This window comes from Lipotes vexillifer, unplaced genomic scaffold (genome assembly GCF_000442215.2).
Source record: "Lipotes vexillifer unplaced genomic scaffold, Lipotes_vexillifer_v1.1 scaffold611, whole genome shotgun sequence".
Lineage (NCBI taxonomy): Eukaryota > Metazoa > Chordata > Mammalia > Artiodactyla > Lipotidae > Lipotes > Lipotes vexillifer.
The window spans coordinates 1,472,868-1,489,000 of record NW_006785619.1 but is presented as its reverse complement, the minus strand read 5'-3'; the positions used below and the strand labels follow the sequence as shown (position 1 = coordinate 1,489,000).

The 16,133-nt window shown below is 47.7% G+C and overlaps 2 protein-coding genes across 3 annotated transcripts in view; one reads left to right on the top strand and one right to left on the bottom strand.

Annotated features, from left to right (window-relative positions):
• PFAS (phosphoribosylformylglycinamidine synthase) overlaps positions 1-6,402 on the bottom strand; it is a 13,393-nt gene extending 6,991 nt beyond the window's left edge. Inside the window, exons 1-10 of one of the 2 annotated variants that reach the window (XM_007457817.1) lie at positions 6,229-6,397; positions 6,008-6,143; positions 5,430-5,535; positions 4,863-5,052; positions 4,669-4,774; positions 4,185-4,325; positions 3,941-4,065; positions 3,644-3,772; positions 2,881-3,012; positions 2,623-2,751 (exon numbers count right to left, since the gene is read on the bottom strand). In XM_007457817.1, the coding sequence (XP_007457879.1) occupies positions 2,623-2,751; positions 2,881-3,012; positions 3,644-3,772; positions 3,941-4,065; positions 4,185-4,325; positions 4,669-4,774; positions 4,863-5,052; positions 5,430-5,535; positions 6,008-6,143; positions 6,229-6,370 (1,336 nt within the window). In that variant the 5' untranslated portion in view covers positions 6,371-6,397. Of the gene's footprint in view, positions 1-2,622; positions 2,752-2,880; positions 3,013-3,643; positions 3,773-3,940; positions 4,326-4,668; positions 4,775-4,862; positions 5,053-5,429; positions 5,536-6,007; positions 6,144-6,228 lie in introns of both variants that reach the window. The other variant, XM_007457818.1, reaches the window with a different exon arrangement.
• An 8,100-nt stretch (positions 6,403-14,502) lies between these two features.
• CTC1 (CST telomere replication complex component 1) overlaps positions 14,503-16,133 on the top strand; it is a 19,036-nt gene continuing 17,405 nt past the window's right edge. Inside the window, exon 1 of the mRNA XM_007457816.1 lies at positions 14,503-14,535. Within this exon, the coding sequence (XP_007457878.1) occupies positions 14,503-14,535 (33 nt within the window). The remainder of the gene's footprint in view (positions 14,536-16,133) is intronic.

The following is a 16,133-nucleotide window of genomic DNA, read 5'->3' as shown; positions in this document are numbered from 1 at the left end:
CGGAAGACTTAATATCGTTACAATGGCAATACTCCCCAAAGCGAACTGCAGAGTCAACACAATCAGCCACCTTTTTCAGAGAAACTGACCGGCTGATCCTAAAATTTATATGGAAATTTGAGGGACCTAGAACAAAGCCAAAACAATCTTGAAAAAGAAGAACAAAATTGAAGGACTCATACTTTCTGCTTTTAAACTTACTGCAAAGCTACAGTAATCAAGACAGTTACTAGCAGAAGGAGACAGGTCGATAGATAGGTCATTGGAATAGAACTGTGAGTCCATAAATGAGCCGAAACATTTATAGCCAACTGATTTTTGGCAAGAGTCCCAAGACAATTCAATGGGGGTAAGAACAGTTTTTTTCAAAAAGTATTTGTTAGAACAACTGGATATCCACGTGTGAAAGAAGGAAGCTGGATCCCTACTTCATACCATATACAAAAAATTCAAAATGTATCAGAGACCTAAATGTAAAAGCTAAAAGCTATAAAAGTATTACAAGAGAATATGAGTCAATCTTGGTGACCTTGGCTTAGGCAGTGGTTTCTTAGTCATGACACTATAAGCCAGAAGCCACAAAGAAAAAATATATAGATAAATTATACTTTACCAAAATTAAAAACATTTGTGCTTCAGGGGACACCATGAAGAAAGTAAAAAAACAATCCACAGAAGGGAAGAAAATATTTGCAAATCATTTACCTATCAGATAAGGGGCTAGTATCCAGAATATGCAAAGAACTCTAACTTAAACTCCAAAAAAAACAAAGACAACCCAATTTAAAATTGGCCAAGGACATGAATAGATATTTCTCCAAGGAAGGTATACAGATAGCCAAGAAACAGGAAAAGATGCTTAACATCCTAAGTCATTAGGGAAATGCAAACCCAAACCGCCATGAGATGCTTCACATCCATTGTGACGGCTATAATCAAAGAGGCAGATAAGAGCTGGCAAGGATCTGGAGAAATCGGAACCTTCACACACTGCTGAGGGGAATGTAAAATGGTGCAGCTGCTTCAAAGACTGAGTACAGTTATCACGTGACCTAGCAAGTCCACTCCTAGTTACCTACCCAAGAGAATTCAGAACATAAGTACATAGGAAAACTTGTACACAAACGTTTATAGCAGGGCTTCCCTGGTGGCGCAGTGGTTAAGAATCCGCCTGCCAATGCAGGGGCCCTGGTCCGGGAAGATCCCACATGCCTCGGAGCAACCAAGCCCGTGCACTGCAACTACTGAACCTGGTCTCTAGAGCCAGCGAGCCACAACTACTGAAGCCCATGCGCTTAGAGCCCGTGCTCAGCAACAAGAGAAGCCACTGTGATGAGAAGCCCACGCACCACACCAAAGAGTAGCCCCCGCTCGCCACAACTAGAGAAAGCCCGCGCGCAGCAACGAAGACCCAGCGCAGGCAAAAATAAATAAATAAATAAAATGTTTATAGCAGCGTGATTCATAATAGCCGAAAAGCAGAAACAACCCAAATGTCTACCAACCGAGAGACAAGATGATATAGCAACATGATGGAATATTATTCAGCCATGAAAAGGAATGAAGTACCGATACATACTATAATGTGGATGAGCCTTGAAGACATCACGCAGAGGGAAAGCAGCCAAACACAGCATTTATAACAGGGAAATTCATCGAGCCAGAAAGTAGATTATTGGTTTCCAGAGGCCAAGGAAGGGGGCATGGGGAGTGACTGCTCACGGGTGCAGGGTTTCTTTCTGGGATGATGAAAATGTTCTGGAATTAGTGGTGACTGATGCACAACTTTGTGAATATACTAAAACCACTGACTTGTACACTTTACAAGGGTAAACTTTATGTTACATGAATTATATCTTAATAAAATGGTTATTGAAAAAATGGGCGGGGAATTCCCTGGCGGTCCAGTGGTTAGGACTCAGCGCTCTCACTGCTGGGGCCCCGGGTTCGATCCCTCGTCGGGGAACTAAAATCCCATAAGCTGCTCAGCGAGGCCAAAAAGAAAAGAAAGGTGTGCACACATGCTATTTGTTTAAACAAGGGGTGGCAAATATACACATGGGTCTGTTTATGTATGCAGGAAAAACCTCTGGCAGGGTACAAAAGTAACCAATTAACATTGGTTATCTCTAGGGAGGGAAACTGGGTGGCTGAAGGTCAGGGGAAGGAGAGTTTCCACTGCATAACCTTTCTTTGCTTTTTAAATTCTGAGCCATGTGACGGGTCACCCATTCAATAAATGGTACCTGGCCTTTATCTTGATTCCACCACAGGTCCTAGCATGGTGCCCAGCACCCGAGGGGCGCTCAGTAAATGTCGCCCGATTGAACTGAGCTTGCAGATAAAAACAGGCCCTGGATAAACACTGGCTGCCTTGACTTAGCAGGGTGGGCCCCTGCCACGCAGAAGTCATCCCGGGAAGAAACAGAGGCCACACAGACTGAGCCTCTGCCCCACTGGCATAAAGCCCTGCCCTGCCGTGAAAGCCTGTACTGGGGAGAGGAGACATGAGCTGGGAGACAAAGAACAAACCACTGAAGTTCCTCTAAATTCCACTCCTGCGGCTGCCACGTACTGGGGAGAAAGCTGGCTGGACCTGGTGGAGAGGTGGCGGGATCTTACCTGGCTCTGGGGGCTCCTTGCTCACATGCTCAGCTTCCACGGACCCAATGCCTCCACTAAACATGATGGGCTTGATCCACTCACGCCGCTGGCCATCTGGGAGCTGGAGGCCCAAGGAACGGGCAAAGCCTGGAGCGTGGACGGCGCAGGGACAGGGGACAGGGTCTAGTCAGCCAGGCTCCTCAGCGCTCACTGGGTCACACACCGCACCCCACCCCGCCTCTGGGACTGTTCCCCCCACGCCCCCGCAAGCCTCACCAGCCAGAACTGGTTCTCCAAACTTGTTGCCGTAGTCAGAAGCCCCACTACTGGCCTCGATGGCAATCTCCAGGGGTCGGGCCAAGTTCCCAGGGTACTGGAAGCTTGGATCCTCCCAGGGCATACTGTAACCTGGGCAGGAAGCAGAAAGATGGGTGGACTGTAAAGATGGAAGATGGAGGAGTCACGGCCCTTCAGGAAGAGTCTGACTCTTGGGATCAGAGTTCTTAACACTTGCCAAGAAATTGGATTTGGGGACTTCCCTGGCTGTCCAGTGGTTAAGACTTCCCCTTCCAGTTCAGGGTGGGGTGGGGTGGGGTGGGCAGGTGTGGGTTCAATCCCTGGTCGGGGAGCTAGGATCCCGCGTGCCTCGCAGTCAGAAAACCAAAGCATAAAAGCAGAAGCAATAAACAAATTCAACAGAGACTTTAAAAATAGTCCACATCAAAACAAAACAAAACAAAACAAAAAAGTTGGATTTGGGGGGCAGTTGATGGCCATAAGTCCAACCCAGTACAACAATTCTTTTTGGCTAAATAGATACTGGTTTATAAAGAAAATTGTGGTTCTGCAAAGCCAGATCTGGGTCTTCCTTGGCCTACTGTCCTCACAACCATGGCTGGCAAAAGGCCAGCTATTCTAGAGCCCTCCCTCCCAAGAAAAGGTACCCATGATGACCCTTTGACTTAAGAGATAAGTGTCCAGTGCCTGCCAGGACAAGGGATCTGGAAGGGGAGATGGGTGGAGAGGAAAGAGACGGGACCTGGGATGTGCAGGTTTCCAAAGCAATAGCCAGCAGTGCCAGCCACCACGTGGGCCCCGCGGCCTGTGCACTGGACATCTCGGATCCGGCCCCCTGTGCCAGTGGTCGCACCGCTGAAGGGGGCTACTCCTGTGCAAAGAGAGGGAGGGTATGGGTACTGAAAAGGCAAACTCCACCTCTGACCACCCCACTGAAAATAAGGACATGCAGCCAACCTGCTGGTCCCCAGGTGGGCCTGGGACCTTTGCCCTACCCCATACTCTGACCCTGCCTATCCCTCCTGGGGACTCATCTCACCCGTGGGGAAGTTGTGGGTCTCTGCCGTGAAGACAACATGTCTCAGCCCCTGACGTTGCCGGAAGCAGCTTGGCCGTGAGGGGTCCTCGGGACGCAGGAATTGGACTTCCTTCCCCTGGATTGCACTGTGGACACATCCGTTCTGAGTCTCACTTCCTTCCCGGCATCTGCACTTACCCCACCAGAGCCTGGGGCCTCCCATTCCCTGGGTTCTGAGGTCACCCCAGCTGAGGGCACAGCCTACCTGCTGTTGTCACAGAACTTGAGGACGTTGTTGGGGTGCGAGGATGCCTGGGTGCTCATGATGGACTCAAACAGCGAGTGTGCCAGTTCCTGCCCATCCACGTGGAGTCGGCCCTTGAAGAACCAGTGTCGGCTGTGCTCACTGCAGGGGGTGACGTGGGGAGGGAAAGGCAGGGTGGAAACATGGGTCATTTCTCAGGCCTTGCCATGTCTTCTCATCAGCATAAACGGCAGAGTTATGGCCACAGGTCAAAATAGATTCCAGAAGCCATAAGCTTCCAACAGTCTGTCATTGTGGATGGTACAGATCCAGTGTGAAGATAAAACCAAGATGTGAATGCAGACTACTGGATGGATGGGGAACCCAGGTACTCAGACAGACTCAGGGAGGCCTCTAGGTCAAGAGAGAGCCATGCAGAGTCCCTGCGGTCTTCCCTTCCAACCTCCACGGGCTCAGACATCAGAATGTCCCCATTCCTCCCCACCTATTGGACTGAGCCAAGTCGAAGGCCTCCACAGTGCTGGGGTTCCGCTGCAGCTCCTGGAAGCGCTTGGTGTAGAAATCCAGGTCCCAGGAGTCTAGGGCCAGACCTAGGAGACAACCACCAGAAGAGCTGACTGTGGGACTCAGCACCCCTACTAGCCTGGCCTGGGCCTTCCTCCAGGGACCCCTGCTCACCTAGCTCCTGGTTGGCTTTCTCCAGGGCAGACCGGCCCTCGGCCAGTATGTCAATTGGGCCACTGAGGGGTGCTGGGGTGCACCCCAGGGAGAAGCTCTGGATGGGACAGGGGAAGTGCTGCTCCGTCATCCGGTCATGCAGGGTAGCCAGGGCGACGGCCTCCAGCTCAGCCGAAGGCGGGTGGGCAAACTAGGGGTGGAGACACACACAGAAGGCGAGGGGTGCAGTGTTGAAGAATGGACAAAATGGTCCACCCTCGTCCTCCAAGCCACACAGGACCAGCCCACTGCTGGCCTCTCTGGCACCTTTGTTCAGATTAGAAAAAGATGCTCCTTCCAGGCATGAGTCCCCGTCAGCATGCACAGATTAGTAAGGGGAGCACAGGCTGGGTTTCTGTCCTATTCACTCCTTGACCAGGTGGCCTCAGGCAGTGAACAACCTGCAAACAGGGCAGGCGTCAAAGCAGGAACTCCTCCCCCTGCTTCTCAGCGTTTCCTTAGAGTTTAGGACCCAAAATCTCTTCCGCTTCCTCCTCCTGATGCCCACCTGGCTGCCTATGAGCTCACCGAGAGCAGGTAGCGCTGGGTCGGCTCCACGCGGTCCACGGCCCCCAGCCCCGCAGCCTGGCACACTGACACGATGTTGCTGGATGTTGGCGTGGAGAAGTTCAGCCTGTGGATTGGTTAGGACCAGATGGTTAGAGCCCCAGCTGAGAAGGTGGATCCTGCCCACTGCTGTCCAGGCAATCTCCCACCTCTACTTACCACCACCCCCCCCGCACCTGCCCACACCACTGGCCTCCAGCCTCAGACCTGGGCACCAAGAAACCTGCTTTCAAAGGTCATTCAAATCAAACCGTAACTGTTCCTGTAGCAACAAAATGCTTCAATTTCAACTTCTCAGGATACAACGTGTTATATTTTGAGAACATGCCTGGCAGCTGGCTCAGTCTTCAAAGGTATCTTCCCACATGGGGAAAGCATGTGCACAGCTTTCTAGGTGGGGAGTAGGATGAAGGGAAAACAAGTCTCCCAAGGACCACAGGAGGAGGAAGAGGAATGAAAGTGGAAGGGGTGGCAGTGTGTCTGGAAAGGCTGACGGGCTCTGGACCGTGGAACGCGCTACCCGAGGCTGAGACACGTGCCTGGGCCCGACCTCCAGCAGCAGGTCAGTGGGGCCGGGGAGGAGCCAGGACTCCTGAGCGACATCGTCCAGTAACAAGGGGCAGCCAAACAGCCATGTCAGCTTCTTCATCTCCTCGGCGCTCGGGGAGGACTCACCTGCGGGGAGACAGGGCAAGGACACCTTGAGACACTGCCCCTGGCACTTGGCACCTCTCCCAAAGAATCCAGTAAGTGGCCCAACCTGTCCAGTTCACGTTGTAGCACAGCTCGGTCTTGACACCCTGCAGCTCTGGCAGTTCCCCTTGCAGCTTCCTTTGAGTATATTCAGAGGTTGCCCTCTCGTGGCCAGAGGGACGGACATAGAAGTGAAGGACTGAGGACATCTCTGTAGGTGTCCTTTGCTGGCGAGATGAGTTAGAAAAAATAACATTCACTAGAGCCTATCTGTTGAACTGATTTCAAGTTTCAAGGATAGGTGAGGCTTCGGAAGCATTAGGGATGTGGTGGGGGAAAGCAGTGGGGGCACTGAGGCATAAATGTATCCAGACATTTCCTGTCCAGTGTGGTCAAGGCCACAGGACTGTGGGTACCAACCTAGTACTCTAGGAGTGGGAAAGACTTCCTAAGGGAAATGGCATCTAAGTGTGAACCTGAAGGATGAGCTGGACGGGGCTGGCCAGTGAAGTCAAATGATAGTTCCTCTATTTCACTGCTTCAAAATATTATTTCCCTGCTCAAGGTAAATCCAAAGCCTTTAGCCTGACAGTCAAAGGCTCTCCACATCTATTCCCCAACTACTTTTCAACTTCTGATCCCACTGCTTCTCGATAGGACCCTGGCTTTACCCACTAAACGCTGCCTAGGCTCCACGCCATTCCTTTGCCCCATCCTAGAATGCCTGTGCCTACGCCTATCTTGTCCAAAGCTTTCCCATGTGCCAAGGTGAGTGCAGGTCTCACCAACTCTGGGAGGCCTTCTTTACTGCTCCAGTGCTCAGGGACACCTCCCTCCTAGCAGAGCTGAGGGCTTCTGATCCGCACCATTCATTCAGCTCTGATCTCTCTCTCTCCCTCCCTCTCTCCCTCTCTCTCTCTCTCTCCTTCTCTCTCTCTCTCTCTCTCTCACACACACACCCACAGACACACAGGTCTCCCAGGTGTACACGCCCTCTTCCCAAGGAAGTGGGAGGAAAGGAAGCTCATTGCCTCGCTTCTTTACTTGGACAACTCATAGGCATCTCAAATCTAACTTACTCAAGGCTGACTTTGACTATTCTGTCACCAAAGACTGCAACGTTGCCAATCTAGAGGTCACTTAACTTCTTACCTTATTCGACCTCTCAGCAGCATTTGACTTATTCATTCTCTACTTGTTGAAACACCCTCCTCTCTTGGCTTCTTGACACCACTCTCCTGATATTCCTCTCCCTTCTGGTTGCTCCTTCTCGGTCACCTGTGCTGGCTCCTACTCTTCTGCTCCACCTCTAAATGGTGGGTGCCCAAGACTGTGCCCTTTCTTCTCTTCCCTCTAAATGTTCTTCCTAAGAGACTTCATCCAGACCTGTGGCTTTAAATACAATCTATTAGACTGAACCAATGAAACTGCCAGCATTCAGCCATTTTTGACTCAAAATGGCAATTTCACATGATTCGAGTTACTATCTGCCAACAGACTGCATAACTTTATCCAACTCTGACTCTCCCTGAAACTCCAAACTAGTACATTCAAATGCTTAGGTGACATTGCCATATAGATGTCTCATAAACACAGACAGCCTGTTCTGGCACAAACAGAAATTTTGATTTATCATTTCTCCAGACCTGTGGTTCCCCCCATTTCCCCCATCTCAGTTAACACCACCATCATCCAATCTGTTGCTCAAGTCAAAAACACAGGAGTCGATCTTAATTTTTCTTTCCCTGAGCCCTCTCTATACCCAATCTGCCAGCGAATCCATTTCCAAACATATCCCAAATCTGTCCACGTCCTTTCCTCTCTGCTACCATCACTCCAGTTCAAGTCAGTACCAGGACTCACTTGGACTAATGCACCAGTAGCCCTCCTGATCAGGACCCCTGATCCTAACGCTGGCCCAACCACAATCCACTCGCCACAAGTTAGCATGAATGAGATCATGGCTTCTCATCACACACGGTATAACATTCCAACTCAGTACCCTGCTTTATGTTGTCTGGCCATTGCCTACCTCCCCAACCCTGCCTCACACCACTCTCCTCGCCTACAGTGCACCAATCACACTGGTTTCTTTTCTATTACCGTTTTCTAATTTGCCAAGCTCAGTTCCGAAAGGCATTTTTCTCACCCTGCTATTTGCATGGCTAGCTTTCTTGTTATTTAAATTTCAGGTAAAATTCACCTCCTTGAAAAGGCCTTCCTTGACCAACTGCTCTGAAGTAGCCATTATGAGATGGTCTTATATTAATCTCCTATATAGTATTTAATCACTATCTGACATTTTATTTTTAGCTCTGCCTTCCCCACTAGAACAAAATCTCAATGAGGGCATGAACTGTAGCTATTTTACCTCCATCGGTTTACCAAGGCTTAGAACAATACCTGGGGCTTAAAAACCAAAAAATCTCAAACTTGTAGACTGACAAGTTCCAGGCCAGGTCTCATTTCGGCAACCGGTGTTCCTGCCAGATCTTGATTCCTCCGTTTCTCAGCGCCCCCACCCAACGCTTATGACCTCCTTTATTATTATTTTTATTTATTTATTTTTTCCTTTGGCCGCACTTCGTGGCTTGTGGGATCCTAGTTCCCGGACCAGGGATTGAACCCGGCCCTCGGTAGTGAGAGCGCTGAGTCCTAACCACTAGACTGCCAGGGAATTCCCCTTATGACCCTTTTTAAAGTTAGGCGCCTCAGTTGTCCTCCATACCATAATTTCTTCACAGGAATTATCACAACCCGAAATCATTTTATTATACCAGTTGATTTTCGTCTATCATTTCCAGTGAAACGAGCTCCAAGAGCACAAAGACAGGATCGTCTACATCAGGACTGTCCCCCGCAAAGACCAGCATGGTACTTGACATAAAACAGGCTGTCAACGGATTTTTTCTTGGTTGAATGAATGGTCATAGAGGGGATGAGTTTACGTGGGGTCTCCCCTGCCAGGCGTCCAACAAACGCGAAGGGACACCTGCACTAACGCGGGCACCCAGGCGCCCGGTGGGCGCAGCTCGCCCTGGTGGGGATCCTCCAGCGGCTTGGATCAGGCTTTGGGTGGGTGGCTACGGGGTGAAGCATATAGGGGTATCCGTGTTTGCGCGCGGTAACCATACGCACGTGGCAGCCGTTCTTGCAGTCCCTGAGCTCCCGGAATCCTGGCGCGCCCATTACGTCATCCGCGTGCGCCGCAGGAAGAGACGAAGCATGAGAACGCCCCCGCCCCCTCCTGCCCGCCGGGGTCTTTTAACTTTTGTGAAAATACAGTCAGATCCGTGCAGCCAGCTTGAGCTCTGACAGAGAGCTTGCATGCGGGGAAACGGACTGAGAAGCATCTTACCTGTCCAGGACTCGGTTTCCCTCCCCCTCCTCCCTTGGCTTTCTTTCACTTTTATCTTTTCTGAATGAATTCATTTATTTAATTCTTAGCAGGGTGGGAGGCATATATTTTTGGGGGGGGCAGGGCGCAAGCCGATCGCTATGTGGAATCTCCCCGACCAGGGATCGAACCCATGACCCTTGCATTGGAAGCACTAAGGCTTAACCACTGGACCACCAGGGAAGTCGGGGAGGGATAAGTTTTTAACTTCTGTATTCTGGCTAGTTACGATGACAATAATAATGATCGGAAAAATTTATTGAGCACCTGTTAAGGTACTTTACATGATCTCGTCCATCCTCACAAAAACCCTGTTTTACAGATGTGGAAGCTGAGGCTCATTGCCATGCTCTCGTTTCTTAGTTTTGTAACTCAAACACTTAACAGCTTTGTACTGTTTTTTGGCACATTTTTTAAACTCTCACACTATATACATACACGATTGTGATAGGGACAGAGTAAAGGGACAAATTAGGTAATTAAATAGTTAATCCCACTACGGGATTGCAAGTAAAGAAAAAAGTATGGGAGACCCCTGTAAGTTAATGATAACTCAAGAAAACAAGTTTGCTTAACCACAAAACCAAGCAGGCCTCCTTAGCAACAAACCATGCAACAGAAGCATGAGACATGCCCCAAAACAATAAAACCCTGGTGGCATGAGACCCACATCCTGCCCAGTGAGCTCAGTAAGTTAATGACCCCTAGGACATGCTCTCTGCACACATAAAAAACAATAATTTATGGAAAGATGACATATCAAAGTAAAAGACCCTCATTGTACTGAGACCTGAAATAATTTTTCCATAGTGCCATGACAGTCATGGCTTGACCATGTAGGGACAAGAAAAGTGACTTCCAGATTCATCAGTTTGTCCCTGATCCTTCTCCTGACTTGGGTCCTATATCTCCCGCTGCCCCCTGAACAAGTGTAGCTTATTCAAAATCACTGGATCTGAGACAGCTCCCAATCCTCCATACTTACCCCACTCTTTGACAGACCCTGTGGCCCTCTCATTTGATCCTGCATGCTGCCACCAGATTAAGCTGCTAACCTGACATTTAAATCACACCAACGAGGGTGTTGGTGGATCCAGTTCAACTTACAGTCTGATCACTGTAGCCTAAACTCAACTCTCCCTCCTATGAACTAGCAGAGGTAAATCCCAGGATATAGGGCACACCTTCATGGACTTGGTAAACTAGAGCTAATCAATGAATTTGGTAAAGTAGCAGGATACAAAATAAATGCACAGAAATCTCTTGCATTCATATACACTAACGGTGAAAAATCTGAAAGAGAAATGAAAGAAACACTCCCATTTACCACTGCAACAAAAAGAATAAAATACCTAGGAATAAACCTACCTAGGGGGCTTCCCTGGTGGCGCGGTGGTTAAGAATCCGCCTGCCAATGCAGGAGCCCTGGTCCAGGAGGATCCCACATGCTGCGGAGCAACTAGGCCCGTGTGCCACAACTGCTTAGCCTGCGCTCTAGAGCCCATGAGCCACAACTACTGAGCCCACGCACCACAACTACTAAAGCCCGTGCCCGTGCTCCACACCAAGAGAGGCCACTGCAATGAGAAGCCCGTGCACCGCAACGAAGAGCAGCCCCCGCTCGCTGCAACTAGAGAAAGCCCGCAGGCAGCAACGAAGACCCAACGCAGCCAAAAATAAATAAATAAATAAATCTATTCAACAACAACAACAACAACAAAAACCTACCTAGGGAGACACAAGACCTGTATGCAGAAAACTATAAGACAATGATGAAAGAAATTAAAGATGATACAAACAGATGGAGAGATATAGCATGTTCTTGGATTGGAAGAAGCAATATTGTGAAAATGACTATACTACTCAAAGCGATCTACAGATTCAATGCAATCCCTATCAAATTACCAATGGCATTTTTTACAGAACTAGAACAAAAAATCTTAAAATTTGTATGGAGACACAAAAGACCCTGAATAGCCAAAGCAGTCTTGAGGGAGAAAACCAGAGCTGGAGGAAACAGACTCCCTGACTTCAGACTATATTACAAAGCTACAGTAATCAACAAAATATGGTAGTGGCACAAAAACAGAAATATAGATCAATGGAACAGGATAGAAAGCCCAGAGATAAACCCACCCACCTATGGTCAACTAATCTATGACAAAGGAGACAAGGATATACAATGGAGAAAAGACAGTCTCTTCAATAAGTGGTGCTGGGAAAACTGGACAGCTACATGTAAAAGAATGGAATTAGAACACTCCCTAACACCATACACAAAAATAAACTCAAAATGGATTAGAGACCTAAATGTAAGACCAGACACTATAAAACTCTTAGAGGAAAACATAGAAAGAACACTCTTTGACATAAATCACAGCAAGATCTTTTTTGATCCACCTCCTAGAGTAATGGAAATAAAAACAAAAGTAAACGAATGGGACCTAATGAAACTTAAAGGCCTTTACAAAGCAAAGGAAACTACAAACAAGACGAAAAGACAACCCTCAGAATGGGAGAGAATATTTGCAAACTAATCAATGGACAAAGGATTAATCTCCAAAATATATAAACAGCTCTTGCAGCTCAATATTAAAACAAACAACCCCATCCAAAAATGGGCAGAAGACCTAAACAGACATTTCTCCAAAGGAGACATACAGATGGCCAAGAAACACATGAAAAGCTGCTCAGCATCACTAATTATTAGAGAACTGCAAATCGAAACTACAATGAGGTATCACCTCACACCAGTTAGAATGGGCAACATCAGAAAATCTACAAACAACAAATGCTGGAGAGGGTGTGGAGAAAAGGGAACCCTCTTGCACTGTTGGTGGGAATGTTAATTGATACAGCCACTATGGAGAACAGTATGGAAGTTCCTTAAAAAACTAAAAATAGAATTACTATATGACCCAGCAATCCCACTACTGGGCATATACCCAGAGAAAACCATAATTCAAAAAGACACATGCACCCCAATGTTCACTGCAGCACTATTTACAATAGCCAGGACATGGAAGCAACCTAAATGCACATCGACAGACAAATGGATAAAGAAGATGTGGTACATATATACAATGGAATACTACTCAGCCATAAAAAGGAACGAAATTGAGTCATTTGTAGAGACGTGGATGGATCCAGAGACTGTCATACAGAGTGAAGTAAGTCAGAAAGAGAAAAACAAATATCATATATTAAAGCATATATATGGAACCTAGGAAAATGGTACAGATGAACTGGTTTGCAGGGCAGAAATTGAGACATGATGTGCAGAACAAATGTATGGACACCAAGGGGGGAAAGTGGCGGGGGCGGGTGGTGGTGGTGGTGTGATGAATTGGGAGATTGGGATTGATATATATACACTAATATGTATAAAATGGATAACGAATAAGAACCTGCTGTTTAAAAAAATAAATAAAATAAAGTCAAAAAAAAAAAAAGGTGGCGGGGGGGGCGTTTTCCAGAGTTGAGAAATATTGAATGCAAAAGGAATGATTAGGTTTGGGATTTTGACTAGGCTCTGACTGGTGTTCTAATTAGGGAGCCAGTGTGGCTGGAGGGGAGTAGGAGAGAGGTTTCAGCTTCTCTGGGGGAATCTCTCATTGCTGTTGTTTTGGTGAAAAGGGAAGGAACACATCTCTGATGTAATAATGGGAAATAACTGCAAACAAAGATTTGCCTTATAAATAACTTAGCACCACAGTGCATAACTAGTTCATGCAATAAGGAATAGAGAGCTTGCATTGAATGAAGTTGAATTAGGGGATACCATAACTTGTAGAATTAAACTCTTTATTCTCCTGTTATGACTAGAGCATTCTTATTGTCTAAAGTGTTTATACTTACTATATTATAGTCAATGTTTATTCTATCTTGCTCCAAAAACAATTTGAAGCTCCTATAAGTGTACAATGGCGTTAAATGCCTCTCTTTTACTTTATGTCTCTAATTTCCCCTCCTTCCCTCCAGCCTCACCGACTTCTTGCATTTCTTTCCACCGCTGGGCCTTTGTGTTTGTTGTTTCACCTGTCCATTCTTTCTCTTTGATCCCCATCATATGAATCCTTCATCTCTTTCAATTCTTTAATATAAAGTCACCTTTTCAGTAAGGTCTTCTTTATATAAAAGGGACACACCACACCACCCCCTGCATTCCATAGCACCTATTACTAACATTCTACACATTTTACCTTTTTTTTTTTTTTTTTTTTTTTTTTTTTTTTTTTTTACTGTCAGCTCCATGTTCTAGAATGTAACCTCCATGGGAGCAGGGATTTTTATCTGCTTTGTTTACTGCTGTATCCCCAAAGCCTAGAACAGTGCCTGACACATTGTTGCATGAATTCTGTGCACTCCACTGCCTATTAAGCCATGGATTGATTGGTTGGTTGACTAAATTAGGGAGAGCAGAGGCTTTTATTAGTAGATCCACAAAAATTTATCAAGTTCTTATTTAACAACAAGCACTGTTCTAGGCACCAACTACAAAGAATAGAATAAAGCTTCTAGGTACTCACAGTCAAGTGGGGAAAATAGTTAAACAATTACAGCAATGAGTTAAGGCCATAAAGCAAGTATGAATGATGTGCTGCATTAAGGAGGAAACACTTCTCTCTGCTTTGCAGAATCAGGGAGATGGAAAGATGCATAGGAATTACCAGCTAGAATGGCTGTGTTTGAGCTCCTGAGCTCCCCCACCCCACGGATACCAGACAGGATATCACTGGAGAAGAGGCTGGGGGTGCCAGAGTCGGGGTGCCAGAGTCGGAGTGCCAGAGTCGGAGACAGAGGTGGCAATGGAGCGGAGGGGTCCTGACGCTGAACGGGGAGAAGTCGGAGGTGGAGCCAGGGGGGCGCCCGCCGATGACGTCACGGACCAGCCTGCCTTCGAGCCTCGGCGCGCTTTCCAGGGGGTGGGGTTGCCGGAGCGTCATGGCTGCCTGCCGGGCGGAGGCTCCTGACTCCGTGAGTGCTGTTCTCTGCCCCTCGTCCCTTTTTTCTTGCCTGTCCCATATTTTCTTTCTGCTCCTGTAAGCTCCACCTTGCCTCTTTGCCTCCCTGACTTAGCTGGCCGCCCCCAGGCGAGGGGGGACGGTGAGGCTCTTCGTCCCGCCCCTCTCACTGGTTCTGCGATTACATTTATTCCACCATGGCTCTGGCGCCGGCTGTGAACCATAAATACGCCTCTGTCCACTCTTTAGGCTTCAAGCCCAATGGGAAGCCAGGAGCAGACGAACGGCTAACTGTGGGGCTATGGATTCCTGGGGGAGACCTCTGACGCAGCTGTATGGGAAAGGGGTAACCGATAATCTGGAAAAGCTTCTGAGACCCGAAGTACGTGCAGGAGTTAGCAAGGGGAAAAAAAAAAAGCGCTAAAAGAGGTTTCAAGGTGGAGGCAAAAAACATGTTCAAAGGCAAGAGACAGAGCAGGTGTCTTTGAAAAACTCAAAAAGTTCAGCGGGGTGGTGGTGGAGAGGTCAAAGGTGACAGTCTCGTAAGTCTTGGTAGGCAGTGATTTCAACCGGAGGATAATTGGGAGTTATTGAAGGGTTTTAAGCAAAAGAGTGGATAAGTTTTGTTTTCGCTTCCTGAGGTAGCAGAGTAGAGTGGACTGCGGTGGTCTCCAACCTTTTTGGCACCTGGGACCGATTTCGTGGAAGACAGTTTCTTTTTTGGGGGTGATGGTTTCGGGATGATTCAAGCACATTGATTTATTATGGTCTCTGTGCAGTCAAACCTCTCTGCTAATGATAATGTGTTTTTGCAGCTGCTACCCAGCGCTAGCGTCACACTGCCTCAGCTCCACCTCAGATCATCAGGCGTTAGATTCTCATAAGGAGCGCGCAGCCTAGATCCCTCACATGCGCAGGTCACAGTAGGGTTCTTGCTTCTATGAGAATCTAATGGCGTCGCTGCTCTGAAAGGAGGCGGAGCTCAGCCAATAATGCGAGCAATGGGGAGTGGCTGTAAATACAGATGAAGCTTCGCTTGCTCACCGCCCGCTTCTCACCTCCTCCTATGCTGCCTGGTTCCTAACAGGCCACCGACCGGTACCGGTCCATGGTCCGGGAGTTGGGGACCCCTGGACTAGAGAGTATCAGTTAGAACGCTGTGGTTTAAATGTAGTAAGAGATGGTAGTGACCCCGACCATGGCAGCAATGTTGAGATTCCAGAGGTGAAAACAGAGTAAAAAGATACTGAGGAGATAGAATCTAAATTAAGTAAGCTCCCCAGATTAATACTGATATAGGCCGAAGTTTGAGAACACTGTACACTTTCTTCTCGACCTCATCCACTGACTGCATGGCTTCAATAGCCAGTGATAGATGCTGATTTTTCCTAAATCTCTACTTTGGCTGTGATCTCTCTCCTGAGCTCTAGTTATATCCATCTGCCTGCCAAATTCTCCATCTGGCCAACCTACAGGCACCACATATGCCCAACACTGAGCTTTTCAGAAAATCCACCCCTCTTCCAATGTTCACTAACTTGGCAAATAGCACCCTCAACCGAATAGTTCTGCCATGAAATGTGGATGTCCTCTTTCACTTCTTCCTTTCCC